The sequence below is a fragment of the Oncorhynchus clarkii genome, chromosome 12, assembly GCF_045791955.1.
Source record: "Oncorhynchus clarkii lewisi isolate Uvic-CL-2024 chromosome 12, UVic_Ocla_1.0, whole genome shotgun sequence".
Classification (NCBI taxonomy): Eukaryota; Metazoa; Chordata; class Actinopteri; order Salmoniformes; family Salmonidae; genus Oncorhynchus; species Oncorhynchus clarkii.
Window position 1 is genome coordinate 82066940 of NC_092158.1, and position 15335 is coordinate 82082274.

The 15335-nt window shown below is 43.1% G+C and overlaps 2 protein-coding genes across 2 annotated transcripts; both read right to left on the reverse strand.

Moving 5' to 3' along the window:
• Nucleotides 1-222: 222 nt before the first annotated feature.
• On the reverse strand, nt 223-12689 carry LOC139421468 (nucleobindin-2-like). The gene is made up of 13 exons (XM_071172402.1): nt 12175-12689; nt 11550-11682; nt 11356-11463; nt 10087-10219; nt 9900-10003; nt 3523-3708; nt 3317-3407; nt 3179-3237; nt 2985-3077; nt 2373-2462; nt 2120-2293; nt 1837-1951; nt 223-1717 (listed from the first exon to the last, which is right to left on the reverse strand). The coding sequence occupies exons 2-13, from the start codon at nt 11676-11678 to the stop codon at nt 1629-1631; spliced, it is 1371 nt and encodes a 456-aa protein (XP_071028503.1). The 5' UTR covers nt 11679-11682; nt 12175-12689; the 3' UTR covers nt 223-1628.
• A 738-nt stretch (nt 12690-13427) lies between these two features.
• Nucleotides 13428-14926, reverse strand: LOC139422311 (G1/S-specific cyclin-D2-like). The gene is made up of 4 exons (XM_071173505.1): nt 14681-14926; nt 14351-14566; nt 13838-14158; nt 13428-13577 (listed from the first exon to the last, which is right to left on the reverse strand). The coding sequence occupies exons 1-4, from the start codon at nt 14924-14926 to the stop codon at nt 13428-13430; spliced, it is 933 nt and encodes a 310-aa protein (XP_071029606.1).
• Between the last annotated feature and the right edge of the window lie 409 nt (nt 14927-15335).

Genomic DNA, 15335 nt, shown 5'->3' on the forward strand with positions numbered 1-15335 from the left:
GCAGGAGAGGTCAAAGGTCAACTAGAGGAGTGTGAAGGCAGAAGGGATTGGGAATTAAATATTCAAACAATGTACCTCATCTGGGAAAGGGTTAGCGGTCACAAATCAGAAATTTGACATTTGGGGGAAAACAGTGGAAATAGTAAGCTAGGTATACAACACACAGACAACATAAGGGCAGAATATCTATAGACAGAGAATTTAAAAATGAAGAAGGCTAGGTCCAGTGAGTTGAATAATTTATTGAGATCAAATGTAAACCACAGAGATAGGTGAACACCGGGACTGTGCCAGGGGACGATACGATGTGCTTGACTGACTGGGGTTGTGCGCTTGTGCTGTATGATGTCATCTGCTGTACCCATCTGGATATGTGTGTCAGTGAAAGAGATGTGTTCCTGCGAGAGCGTGTGTGTATTTAGGGTTGCACAGCTACCACTATTTTACCAAAGTTACTGGAATCCTCTGTAATTTTGGTAAATAACAGGTAATCTATGGTAACTTTGATGATTTATACTTAAACTAAAAAAATGTTATTGATATATAGTATAAACATTTTTTACATCTGTGACCATAATGTCCATGAGTTTCTAGTGGATAGACTATATGGTTCAAGAGAAAAATAACCTAAATAATTTTGGAAAAGCATCTAATCAACAATTGCATTGTTTTCAATTCACTCCACAAACTATTGTATTTTTTCACAACTGCCACCAGTTTGACCCCCCAAATATTTACAACAAAGACATATTGACATAGTAAAATAAAAAAAGTGTGTGTAAAACAAACAAAGGGTATTTTATTCTGAAACTCTCATATTAAACATCAATGACATTCACTACGTTGATGGTTTATATTTAGGATCTTTTACAGCTTTGTCATCTCATTTAATTATTGTATAGATTTTACATCTGATAAGGCCACACAGAGGGCCAGAGATAATTCATGAGTATGTTTACATGCACACTAATAATTCGATATTAAACTGATTATGGCAGTAGGCCAAGTATGGAAATAGTCATGTGAACACCTTACTCTGCTTATCTTGAATCGGCGTACGGTCAAAATCTAAGTAAGCATACACCGATTAAAACACCTGGTTTTCTAGGCAATCTTTCAAATTACTGCATTCTAGCTGTGTATTTGATTTGCGCCCAGCACCAGTAGCGCAAGACTCCCTCTTATGCGTGAATTTGGAAAAACAAAGTATGCATATTAGAAATTGTTTTCACATACAAACTTTATATGTCCCAACTCAGAATCAAAAAGGTTTTGCAAAAAGGTTTGGCCAATGTGGTGGAACATTTATTTAGATGGCTGATTTTCTGAATTTATCTGAAGTCCCATCAGTAGCCTGATTTCAGACGTAAACAGGATTATTAGGGAAATTGTTCTTCTTGCAAAGCATGTAAATGTTTTAAACAAAATCAAATTATGGTACACATGTAACCATGCTCACAAACACCTGTGATAATCTGAAGTACCAAAAAAAGACACTAGATGTCATCTGATAAAATTCCATATATTCCTTGAAAGTTACAAAAATTCTGGTAGTTTACTGGTAAACTTGAGAAAGTTTCCAGTAATATACCCTCCCATTGCAACCCTATATGTATCAGGGTGCTGCATTAGGTGTGTATGGGCAGGTTCTGTGGTGGTTCTGCAGGCAGGTTATTCTGGGCCTCTTGGACTTCTTGTTCAACAGGAGCTTTAGCACCTGAATGAGAGCACCAGAGAGAACATTCCATTACTGAAAGAACCCCTCAGAGGAGACAAAAGCCAAAATGTCCCCAACTCACTTCATCCCGCCCTTTTTATCTTGTCTATCCCGTTTACCTTGATCTTCCAGTTTCTGCATCTCTTGGTGGAACTGTAGTTCTCCGTTAGGACCCGTAGGAGGCTGCCCCTCCACTGCCTGTTTCTCCTTCCTCTGAGACATCTCTAGCACTGCCTGACAAAATCAGACAAACATTTCATCATATGGCTGGCTACTCATAGTTTTATATTTCATTGAAGATATAATCGCTATAGTGACAGTATGGCTTATTCTGCAGTATTTGGCTGTTCATAGTATGGCTATCCTCCCTACCACTGTGCAGAGTAAGTGGTGGTTGTCTACCTGTTGGTACTCTCGTCTCTGGGCCTCCAGGGCCTTGCCCCTCTCCTTCAGCAGATCCTGCTCCTGACGAAGAGACTCCGCCCTCTTACCGAGCTCCTCCTCCTTGGTCCGCAGCTCCGCCTCAAACCGCTGGAGCTCAGCCTCTGTAAACACCGGCTTGGTGTCATCTAAAGTCTGGAGGGATGGGGAAGACGAGTCTGACATGACTCAAAACACAAACTATAAAACGACCCAACGGCCCTCACTCACTTACATCCCATTCTTTAGGGTTATTGAAATCTTTCTTGTCTGTTGATTTAAGGAACTCTTCCAGGCTGACGAGTCGATCTTGATTGATGTCCACCTGTCAAAACAGAAAAAAGTAATAAATAACAGACAGAGAGTGAACGGATGAGAGGTGAACAGACAGAGTGAACGGATGAGAGGTGAACGGATGAGAGGTGAACAGACAGAGAGTGAACGGATGAGAGGTGAACGGATGTGAGGTGAACGGATGAGAGTGAACGGATGAGAGGTGAACAGACAGAGAGTGAACGGATGAGAGGTGAACGGATGTGAGGTGAACGGATGAGAGTGAACGGATGAGAGTGAACGGATGAGAGGTGAACGGATGAGGTGAACAGACAGAGAGTGAACAAACGAGAGGTGAACAGACAGAGAGTGAACGGATGAGAGGTGAACAGACAGAGAGTGAACGGATGAGAGGTGAACAGACAGAGAGTGAACGGATGAGAGGTGAACGGATGAGAGGTGAACAGATGAGAGGTGAACAGAGAGAGAGAGGAGAGAGGGACAAAGACACAGAAACAAGGAAAAACAGGAATGGAGGGTTAAAACAGAGGACAGAAATCCAAACAATACTAACGTTCTTCATGACATGCTCCCTCATCCTTAGCCTCTCTTCCTCCATCTCCATCATATCATCCTCCTCATTCTTTGGGTCGTAGACCTTCTCCAGCTGGTGGTAGAGGGCAGGAGAGAGCTGTTACTATACCACACGGACGGACACACACACACACACACACACACACACACACACACGAGGGGAATGTGCGTTACCTCTTTGGCAAAGAGGGCCTCTAGTTCCTGCTCATCTAAAACACCATCTCCATTCGCATCTACCGGGAGGAAAATAAATATTATTTGAACACATACAAACGTCATCATCATGTAATAGTAGAGTGCAGCTTAACTGACCATGCAGTTTGAAGAAGGTCTTTGGGTTAAACTCTGTTGGGTCCAGTCCATCAGTCTCCTCCCATACCTCACGCAGTTGAGCTACACTGCCCTGATGGAGAGATAGAAAAGAGAGGGAGAGAGAAAAGAGAGATTCCATTCTACTGGTCTCGCATACAAAAAGCATTCCCTTCATCTTACTCGCTCTCTCCGTCTTTCTCTCTCACCGGAGCGTTGACCTTGGGGTGCTTGCGGTGTTTATCCTTCAGCTCCTCCATCCTCTTCTCCTCCTTCTCTCGCTTCTCCTGGTCCAGACCCTTGAGGTACTCCCGTCTCTCGTGCTCCTTCAGCATCTCATAGCGTTTGAACTCATCATGTCTCTCTGCATCGTAGTTCTCTAGGTCTTTGGTGGCCTAGCAGGGAGACAAGGATGAGGGAGATACTGATGTACAGTACCAATCAAAATTTTGGATACACCTACTCCTTAATTTATTTCTACAATGTACAATAATAGTGAAGACAAACTATGAAATAACACATATGGAATCATGTAGTCACCACAAAGTGATAAACAAATAAAAATGTATGAGATTTTTCAAAGTAGCCACCCTTTGCCTTGATGACAGCTTGCACACTCTTGGCATTCTCTCAACCAGCTTCATGAGGTAGTCACCTGGAATGCATTTAAATTAACTGGTGTGCCTTGCTAAAAGTTAATTTGTGGAATTTCTTTCTTTCTTAATACATTTGAGCAAAGAGAAAACAACAGTCCATCATTACCTTAAGACATTAAGGTCAGTCAATCTGGAACATTTCAAGAACTATAAACGTTTCTTCAAGTGCAGTCGGAAAAACCAAGTACTACTATGATGAAACTGGCTCTCATGAGGACCGCCACAGGAAAGGAAGACCCAGAGTTACCTCTGCTGCAGAGGATAAATTCATTAGCATTAACTACACCTCAGATTGCAGCCCAAATAAATGCTTCACAGAGTTCAAGTAACAGACACATCAACATCAACTGTTCAGAGGAGACTGCGTGAATTAGGCCTAAATGGTTGAATTGCTGCAAAGAAACCACTACCAAAGGACACCAAAAAGAAGAGACTTGCTTGGGCCAAGAAACATGAGCAATGGACTTTAGACCGGTGGAAATCTGTCCTTTGGTCTGATGAGTCCAAATTGTAGATTTTTGGTTCCAACCGCCATGTCTTTGTGAGACCCAGAGTAGGTGAACAGAAGATCTCCGCATGTGTGGTTCCCACTGTGAAGCATGGAGGAGGTGGTGTGATGGTGCATTGCTGATGACACAGTCTGTGATTTATTTAGAATTCAAGGCACACTTAACCAGCATGGCTACCACAGCATTCTGCAGCGACACGCCCTCCCATTTGGTCTGCGCTTAGTGGGACTATCATTTGTTTCTCAACAGGACAATGACCCGAAACACACCTCCAGGCTGTGTAAGGGCTATTTGACCAAGAAGGAGTGATGGAATGCTGCATCAGATCACCTGGCCTCCACAATCACCCAACCTCAACCCAATTGAGATGGTTAGGGATGAGTTGGACCATAGAGTGAAGGGAAAGCAGCCAACAAATGCTCAGCATATGTGGGAACTCCTTCAAGACTGTTGGAAAACCATTCCTCATGAAGCTGGTTGAGAGAATGCCAAGAGTGTGCAAAGCTGTCATCAAGGAAAAGGGTGGCTACTTTGAAGAATCTAAAATCTAAAATATTTTGATATGTTTTAACAGTTTTTTGGTGACTACAGTGCCTTGCGAAAGTATTCGGCCCCCTTGAACTTTGCGACCTTTTGCCACATTTCAGGCTTCAAACATAAAGATATAAAACTGTATTTTTTTGTGAAGAATCAACAACAAGTGGGACACAATCATGAAGTGGAACAACATTTATTGGATATTTCCAACTTTTTTAACAAATCAAAAACTGAAAAATTGGGTGTGCAAAATTATTCAGCCCCCTTAAGTTAATACTTTGTAGCGCCACCTTTTGCTGCGATTACAGCTGTAAGTCGCTTGGGGTATGTCTCTATCAGTTTTGCACATCGAGAGACTGAAATTTCTTCCCATTCCTCCTTGCAAAACAGCTCGAGCTCAGTGAGGTTGGATGGAGAGCATTTGTGAACAGCAGTTTTCAGTTCTTTCCACAGATTCTCGATTGGATTCAGGTCTGGACTTTGACTTGGCCATTCTAACACCTGGATATGTTTATTTTTGAACCATTCCATTGTAGATTTTGCTTTATGTTTTGGATCATTGTCTTGTTGGAAGACAAATCTCCGTCCCAGTCTCAGGTCTTTTGCAGACTCCATCAGGTTTTCTTCCAGAATGGTCCTGTATTTGGCTCCATCCATCTTCCCATCAATTTTAACCATCTTCCCTGTCCCTGCTGAAGAAAAGCAGGCCCAAACCATGATGCTGCCACCACCATGTTTGACAGTGGGGATGGTGTGTTCAGCTGTGTTGCTTTTACGCCAAACATAACGTTTTGCATTGTTGCCAAAAAGTTCAATTTTGGTTTCATCTGACCAGAGCACCTTCTTCCACATGTTTGGTGTGTCTCCCAGGTGGCTTGTGGCAAACTTTAAACGACACTTTTTATGGATATCTTTAAGAAATGGCTTTCTTCTTGCCACTCTTCCATAAAGGCCAGATTTGTGCAATATACGACTGATTGTTGTCCTATGGACAGAGTCTCCCACCTCAGCTGTAGATCTCTGCAGTTCATCCAGAGTGATCATGGGCCTCTTGGCTGCATCTCTGATCAGTCTTCTCCTTGTATGAGCTGAAAGTTTAGAGGGACGGCCAGGTCTTGGTAGATTTGCAGTGGTCTGATACTCTTTCCATTTCAATATTATCGCTTGCACAGTGCTCCTTGGGATGTTTAAAGCTTGGGAAATCTTTTTGTATCCAAATCCGGCATTAAACTTCTTCACAACAGTATCTCGGACCTGCCTGGTGTGTTCCTTGTTCTTCATGATGCTCTCTGCGCTTTTAACGGACCTCTGAGACTATCACAGTGCAGGTGCATTTATACGGAGACTTGATTACACACAGGTGGATTGTATTTATCCTCATTAGTCATTTAGGTCAACATTGGATCATTCAGAGATCCTCACTGAACTTCTGGAGAGAGTTTGCTGCACTGAAAGTAAAGGGGCTGAATAATTTTGCACGCCCAATTTTTCAGTTTTTGATTTGTTAAAAAAAATTGAAATATCCAATAAATGTCATTCCACTTCATGATTGTGTCCCACTTGTTGTTGATTCTTCACAAAAAAATACAGTTTTCTATCTTTATGTTTGAAGCCTGAAATGTGGCAAAAGGTCGCAAAGTTCAAGGGGGCCGAAAACTTTCGCAAGGCACTGTACATGATTCCATATGTGCTATTTCATAGTCTTGATGTCTTCGCTGTTATTCTACAATGTAGAAAATAGTAGAAAATAAAGAAAAACCATTGAATGAGTAAGTGTGTCCAAACATTTGACTGGTACTGTACATTGGCCTAGCAGGGAGACAGAGGACAAGGGGGAAACTGATGTACATCGGCCTAGCAGGGAGGCAGAGGACAAGGATGAGGGGGATACTGAAGTACATTGGCCTAGCAGGGAGGCAGAGGACAAGGACGAAGGGATAATGAAGTACATCAACACCAGTGTTATGATACAAGTAGATAAGAATTAGGGCCCGTATTCATAATGCATTCTGGAGTAGGAATACTGATCTAGGATTAGCACCCAATATAATCGCATTAATTATGATAAAAGATGGCAAACTTGGCAGATCTGCTTCTAGCGCTTAAGCAACTTTGCCGTATTTCGTTTTTTTTGTGTTATTTCTTACATTATTAGCCCAGAACATTGTTTGTGTTATTACATACAGCCGGAAATAACTTTTGGAAATCAGAGCGGCGGTAACTCACCAGCATTACGACCAGGAATACGACTTTCCCGAATACTCAGGAGGCTTGCACACCCTCCACCGCTTCCAAGTATATTACTCGCTAATATTCAGTCTCTGGACAATAAAGTAGATGAGTTCAGGGCAAGGATCCCCCTCCAGAGAGTCATCAGGGACTGTAACATACTCTGTTTCACGGAATCATGGCTCTCTCGGGATATACTGTCCCCGTCCATACAGCCAGCTGGGTTCTCAGTACATTGCGCAGACAGGAATAAAGAACTCCCAGGGAAGAAGGGCGGTGGTGTATGTTTCATGATTAACTACTCATGGAGTGATTGTGATAACATACAGGAACTCAAGTCCTTTTGTTCACCCGACCTAGAATACTTCAAATTCAAATGCCGACCGTATTACCTCCCAAGAGAATTCTCTCCGGTTCCAGTGACAGCCATGTATATTCCCCCTCAAGCCAATACCACGACACCCCTCAAGGAACTACACTGGACTTTATGCAAACTGGAAACCACATATCCTGAGACTACATTTATTGTAGCTGGGGATTTTAACAAAGCAAATTTGAGGAAAACGCTACTGAAGTTCTATCAAGACATTGACTGTCGTACCCGCTCTGATAAAACACTTGACCACTGCAACTCTTTCGAAATGCCTACAAGGCCCTCCCCCACCCTCCCTTCGGCAAATAAGATCACGACTGCATTTTGCTCCTCCCTTCCTATAGGCAGAAACTCAAACAGGAAGTACCCATGCTGAGGTCTAGTCAACGCTGGTCTGACCAATCGGAATCCATGCTTCAAGATTGTTTTGATCAAGCGGACTGGGATATGTTCTGGCTAACCTCAGAATAACATTGACGTATACAAAGACACGGTGACTGAATTCAACAGGAAGTGTATAGAGGATGTTATTCCCACTGACTATTAAAACCTACCCAAACCAGAAACCGTGGATAGATGGCAGCAGTCGCACAAAACTGAAAGCGCGAACCACTGCATTTAACCATGGCAAGGTGGCTGGGAATATAGTCGAATACAAACAGTGTAGTTATTTTCTCCGTAAGGCAATCAAACAGGCAAAACGTCAGTACATAGACAAAGTGGAGTCACAATTCAATGGCTCAGACACGAGACGTATGTGGCAGGGTCTACAGACAATCACAGATTACAAAGGGAAAACCAGCCACGTCGCGGACACCGGCGTCTTGCTCCCGGACAAACTAAACACCTTCTTTGTCCGCTTTGAGGATAACAATGCCACCAACACGACCGGATTTCAAGGACGGTAGGCTCTCATTCTCTGTGGATGATGTGAGTAAGACATTTAAGCGTGGTAACCCTCGCAAGAATGCCAGCCCAGAAGGCATCCCTAGAAGTGTCCTCAGAGCAAGTGCAGACCAGCTGTCTGGAGTGTTTACAGACATATTCCATCTCTCCCTATCCCAGTCTGCTGACCCCACTTCCTTCAAGATGTCCACCATTGTTCCTGTACCCGAGAAAGCAACGGTAACTGAACTAAATGACTATTTCCCCGTAGCATTCACTTCTGTCATCATGAAGTGCTTTGAGAGGCTAGTTAAGGATCATATCACCGCTACCTGACACCCTAGACCCACTTCAATTGACATACCGCACCAATAGATCCACAGACGATGCAATCGCCATCGCACTGCCCTATCCCATCTGGACACGAGGAATACCTACAGAAGAATGCTTTCAACACCATAGCACCCTCAAGTTCCTCGGCGAACACATCACTGACAATCTGAAATGATCCACCCACACAGTGTGGTGAAGAAGGAGCAACAACTGCTCTTCAACCTCAGGAAGCTGAAGAAATTCGGCTTGGCCCCTAAGACACTCAAACTTTTACAGATGGACAATTGAGAGCATCCTGTCGGGCTGTTTCACCCCCTGGTATGGCAACTTCTCCACCCGCAATCGCAGGGCTCTTCAAAGGGTGGTGCGGTCTGCACAACGCATCACCGGGGGCACACTTCCTGCCCTCCAGGACACCTACAGCACCCGATGTCACAGGAAGGCCAAAAAGGACATCAACCACCCGAGCCACTGCCTGTTCACCCTGCTATCATCCAGAAGGAGGGGTCAGTACAGGTGCATCAAAGCTGGGACTGAGAGACTTCTATCTCAAGGCCATCAGACTGTTAAATAGCCATCACTAGCCAGCTACCACCCGGTTATTCAACCCTGCACCTTAGAGGCTGCTGCCCTATATACATAGACATGGAATCACTGGCCACTTTAATAATGGAACACTAGTTAGTCACTTTAATAATGTTTACATACTGCTTTACTCATCTCATATGCATATACTGTATTCTATTCTATGGTATTTTAGTCAATGCCACTCCGACATTGCTCGTCCTAATATTTATATATTTCTTCATTCCCTTCTTTTACTTTTAGATTTGTGTGTATTGTTGTGTATTGTTTGATACGATTGCACTGTTTGAGCTAAGAACACAAGCATTTCGCTACACCCGCAATAACATCTGATAAATATGTGTGTGTGTACACAAATATGTGTATTTGTACCAATAAAATTTGATTTGAAAAGGCTAAACTGATCCTAGATCTGCACCTACTCTTAGATGTTCTATGAATACACATACAGGCCCTGGACTCTATGCTCACTGCATTACCGTTGAGATGAGCAGCTCAAGGTCTTTGGCCTCAAAGGTGTTCTGATTGTGTGGATCCAGGTGTTCAAACTGCTTCAACAGAGAGGCATGGTCCATCTGTAAACCTTGGGGATAAACAGAGGGGTTTTAACAAGTGACTGAGAAAACATATATAATCTTGGTCTTCCAGGCCTTTAGAAACCCTCACTCTGTGTGTTGGTGCTGTCCAGTTTGGCTTTGAGCAGCATCCTGAGGCGAGACACCTCCTGTCTCTTCAGCTCATCCAGACGAGTTCTAACATGGTGCCCCACAAGGTCCAGCTCCTTACTGAGACGACCATTCTGAAGAAGATGGACAGTCAGTCAGACACATAGATTCACCTTTATTTGCCAGGACATTTACTGTACATGTACCAGGAACTTGACCCAGTGACTTGATGCTGCCACAATAAACAGAACATAGACAGAATACAGACAGAATGTATAGACAAAGAATTTACACATACTCGACATACAGTATATACACTATAGATTAGGGATGGGCATTTGAAATTATTTCACTATACAAATATGATATTTTTTCAGATATCTGGATTGTAGAAATACATTTTTTAAAGAAAACGGTACCCTACGCGTTTCAGCAGAAGGGTAAGTGAGGTGTGAGAGAGGAGCAGGGGCCAGTGTGTGTGGCACAGAGGGAGAGAGAAAAAGTAGACAAACCGACTCGTGCTAGTTAGAAAACCTATGGCAGCAACAAGTTATCTATCATACCATCTGGTAGTACCGGTCTTGACTGAACCAAATCATTGTAAAGAAGCTAGCTGGCTACAGTAGCTAGGTAAGTTAGTCAGCTAGCTAGCTAAAGTAGAAAGGCTAATTGAGGCACTCCTCGTAATTGTCCACGACAACGCCATTCATATGAAACAACAGCCTGCCTGTGGGTTGATCATTGTAGTCTACTCCTTCTCATTTAGCCAACTTAATTCCCTAATTTTTTATTATATTTTGCATCGATTAGAAATCTCCCACTTCCTTTGCTACACATTGAGCCTCCGACTGTAACACCACTTTGATTGACCAACAATAACAACATGCTACACGTGTGAAGGCTACCGGGGCATCTTTTTTTATGGGCCGCACTCATAAAAACTGTCATAAAACTGTTGTGTTATTAAAATGTTTAATGTAATGGTCTATCCTTGTAGGCTATATAGCAATGTCACATAGATACTTTTATGAAATTTTAGACCAAGCATTTTCATTATTAAAATAGACCATTAAGTAATCGAATACTAACGTCCATTCAGATATTCAAATAACCCGTGCCAATCCCTACTATAGATGACTTGTGCAACATCATAGGTTACTACACAAGGAGGTGAGGGGTTAATACTTATAGTGAGTTAATACTTCGAAAAACTACTAAAGGTCAGAAAATATAAGACAAGAGAGAGAAAGAGAGAGAGCGAGAGACAGACCTTGATGTCCTCTGTGTTGGCAGTCTGGAGTTTCTCTCTGAAGTGGGGATCTGTCTCCAGCACCTCAATCACCTCTCTCAGATACCGGTCATAGTATAGGCCTGTGTCCTGCAACGGACAGGCAACCACACACACACATCACACATGGATACACACACAGACAACACACACACAGACAGACAACAAAGGCGTACCACATTATCCTCCTGTTTGTCCTCCTGAGGAGGCTGTGCTTCCTGGGGGGTTGCATTGCGGTCGAGGGGCACTGACCAAACCTCCAGAGACATGGATAGGAGCAGCAGCCAGCCAGGATCCAGGTTCATCCTCCTGCAAGTATGAACATATATGATCTGTCTATGTCAATTATATATTCAGACATTATTCAGCTATCTGTCATTTGGTACTGAACACCAACTGAATGATGTTTGACGGCTGACATCTGACAGACAGAGGCACATCACAGGAGGCGTATCCTGTTGCATGGACATTATATGGGAACTGGCAGACTGACCATCAGATACTGTGGGCTAGTGACGCACTGTGGGCTAACGCGAAACCTCGCTGAATGAAAGGTACGCACTGATTTCGCGTGACAATATACAGCTTTTCAGTAGAAAGCGCAACAACACGCAACAAAGACACAACCGCCCTCTGAACAACAGCAAGCTAGCTAGCTACGGACGAGAGAGAGGCTTCCACCCATCTTGCATCCCCCATTCATATTAAATGTGCGAAACCCTCTAGAAAACATATGGCAACGCCAACAGGCCAAATGTAGTATTATGTACACTCGTTGTGACATGGAGGATTCTCGCTTACCGTTACTTGTTAATCGGTGGCTAATTCTTGCCCGTTGTATTAGCCAGCTAACGTTACTTCCTTCACCAAAAGCTTTCCGAAATGAAAAAAAAGAAAGATTTTTGCGTCGCAGCCGAAAATTACGTCAAAAAGAAGCGACTGTGTATGGGTCCCGTCCGTTCTTATAACGCGTTCATCTACTATTCGGAACTAGGAAATTAGTACATTTCCGAGTTTGCTAGTTTCGAGTTTCCTAGTTCCGACTTTCACATGAACGCGGCATTATTATACCTCAGCGTCCCCATTCCGTCCGTTCTTAATAAACTGTAGTTCAGTGGTCTCGTCAGTGGGGAAGAGGCGAAGCGAGAGGATTTACTGCGCCCAAAATATGTCCGCGTGAGATAACCCCTTTTTTGCATGGAGGGTGTCGAAATCGAATATAAGTTTTGTAACGTTTAGGCGGTTACAAATGTACTTATATAAGTGGATTCACGTGGCATTCCGGCAACTTAGAGAAAAACAACTTAGTTGTGCCTGTTGGTCACACGCTTATCTACCCTCTCATTGGCTAAAATGGTCTCACCTGATTTCTCCTGCCTTCCATCATTGATGACATATGTTTCCGTTGTTAAAATGGTCAGTCTTGTCAATATAATAGATCATCTTTGATCTCGTTCCAATACAGAAAAACGTACATTTCCTTTACGTCTTCCTTATCTTATGAAAACCACCCACATATGCGAAGTACAGTTATTGTTTTGAAGTTAAATAAGGTAATACATAAATAAGTGAAATTGTATTTCATTTACATTGTAAGGGTGTCTTATTTCCAGAAGGGTGTTTGTCCATCACACACATCACATATAAAGAGAAAATAAATAAAATATCAAATTCTAACAGGTAAAAGGTATGTATTTATTTAATTAAAATAGATAGCTATGTATATTATTTCATCAATTACCTTGTCACAAACACAAACAATGGTGAATTGAAATAAATTAATATTATGTAACTGCACATAATAAATAAATTGATAAAAAATAGATTAAGGACATACTATCAACAACATAATGACAAAGAATCACAGTCATGAAATAAATAATAAATATGGCACAAGAAACACAATGAATAAATAAACAATATTAAATTAAAGTAATTTCAAAATATAATAAATTGTAGAGCATTTGAGGTCATAAAGAGTTTATATCAGTTTCACTGATGAGCTACATGCAGGACTTTGATTGATTCGCACTTTGCCTCACACAATTTAGTGTTTAGAAATCAATCTCTCTCATATCAGTAGGAGTGCCTGCTCTTTCATCCTCTATTTCTCCATCCTTCTCCATGGCACTGTCTTGGAGTCCACCTCTGAGCCGTTGTTTGAGGGCAGCTTCTATCAATTCACTGTAACACTGCAACACCATCTGTCATCAAAGAAGAAAGATAAACACAGATTAGGATTAAAACCAGTACCCTTCCAGTCACACTAACCATATCACAACCAATCTGTAACTCAAACACTTAGTTATGTGGTCCTTTCTTTCCAGTCCCATTTTCACCTCTAAATCAGTCTTTCATTCAGCATTGCTATTGAATAGAGTTGAACTGCAGCCCCTGGCTGTAATACAACCAATATGTTGAGATATTTTATGTAGAGATATTAGAGATACTGCTAGGCACTCACCAGGTCAGTCTGACACAGTTCTGCCAGTGTAGCACTCATATGACCCAGATGACCTGGACCCTTGTTGCCCAAACCCCGAAGCGCAGAGTTCAGCGCTGCCGCAGCAACCAGGGATGGAGGGGCTCCCAGGAAACGGTAGTCGCAGACACACATGGCAACCAGGGTGTCACTATGCCGACGCAGTGTGGAGAATAACTCCTCTGTGTCTGTCTTTCCATCCTTCCTCTCTCCTACAGGGGGAAGGAAATGTGGAATGAAGTCCTGAGCGGTTACCGCAGCAACGTCCCATCGAAGAGTCGCAAGGATGACACGTTCCATCTCCTTATGATGAAAGGACAAGAACATCAATATACATGTGTTTATGTGTAAAAACATTTTCATTTAGTGTATATATAGCCCACTGAATACAATGCATATAATAATACAGAGATGGTTTGCATTCACAAGGTCCCCCATATTGTCACACACAGAGTTTTGAAAGTGTCTCTCCTCAATATCAAAATGGTGACCTACCCGTATGTTGGAGGGCAGGAAGCTGTACTCAGCTGCAACACAAAGAGAGTCAGCAGAGATTGTGTCACACTCTGTTAGTTTGGAGGCGATGAGGATGCAGGCTGCAGCCAGGCAGTAGGGTGAGACAGGGAGAGACAGGGATGCAGACAGGAAGCGGTCCAACATAGAGACAGACAGGGGAAACACTGTTTCGTCACAGCCACGCTCACAGCATACCTAGTAGAGAGACCAACAGGAGATAATCAATTAGTGCCTCATCACAGTACACCAAAGACATTAATGTGGGGAAAAAAGAGATGAAAATGGAATCCAGAGAATGAAAGTTCATACTTCCATAGCCCACTTGGCGAGCTCCTCTCTGCGCTCCGGCTCTCTCTGGATGAGAGTGACGTAGAGGGTGGAGGGCAGATATCTCTCCTCCACCTGTAGCAGCCTCTGGATGATCCGCTGCCCAGACACACTGGGGTCCCAGGGGGCCCGGAGCTGTGACTGGCCCCTGGCCTGGCCCTGCTGGGCTCCCTGACCTTGCTGGCCTCGGACTTCCTCCTCACACCACAGAGACACAGACACAGACATCCCTCAGCTCAGCCCACACACAACTACCTAGGTGGGTTTGTGTTCCTCTCGGTCCAGAAAGTGGGATACAACAAGTCAATGTTACTCTGTCAGTGTAAGGAGAGAGAATGTAGGACCAATGTGTGTGCTGAAAATCTGCAACTAATCCGACTCAATTGAACCCTCTTCCTGTCACTGCTATGTTGGATGTCCTTTTATTTCCTCACCCCTCTGTATGTGTGTGTTCCTGTGTGGCGCTGGTGTGAATCTTAGCCCGAACCTCCTCTGGCTGGGTTTTATACCCCTCAGAGAAAGAGGGTGACAGAGAGGGTGTGGTGAAGAGGGAATGAAAGAGAAAGAGGGTGGTAACATAGTGACTGACATAAAATAATAAAAATACAACAATGCTGTCTGTACAACAATGGCATCA

Excerpts from the sequence above, each read along its gene's own strand:
- LOC139421468 (XM_071172402.1), bottom strand. The coding sequence starts at position 11,678 with ATGAACCTGGATCCTGGCTGGCTGCTGCTCCTATCCATGTCTCTGGAG. Across the intron at positions 3,408-3,522 it reads ACCCCAAGGTCAACGCTCCG|GGCAGTGTAGCTCAACTGCG; the intron begins GTGAGAGAGAAA and ends TCTCTCCATCAG. Across the intron at positions 3,078-3,178 it reads AGGCCCTCTTTGCCAAAGAG|CTGGAGAAGGTCTACGACCC; the intron begins GTAACGCACATT and ends CTCTACCACCAG.
- LOC139422311 (XM_071173505.1), bottom strand. The coding sequence starts at position 14,926 with ATGTCTGTGTCTGTGTCTCTGTGGTGTGAGGAGGAAGTCCGAGGCCAG. Across the intron at positions 14,567-14,680 it reads TCGCCAAGTGGGCTATGGAA|GTATGCTGTGAGCGTGGCTG; the intron begins GTATGAACTTTC and ends TCTCTCTACTAG. Across the intron at positions 14,159-14,350 it reads TCCTGCCCTCCAACATACGG|GAGATGGAACGTGTCATCCT; the intron begins GTAGGTCACCAT and ends TTTCATCATAAG.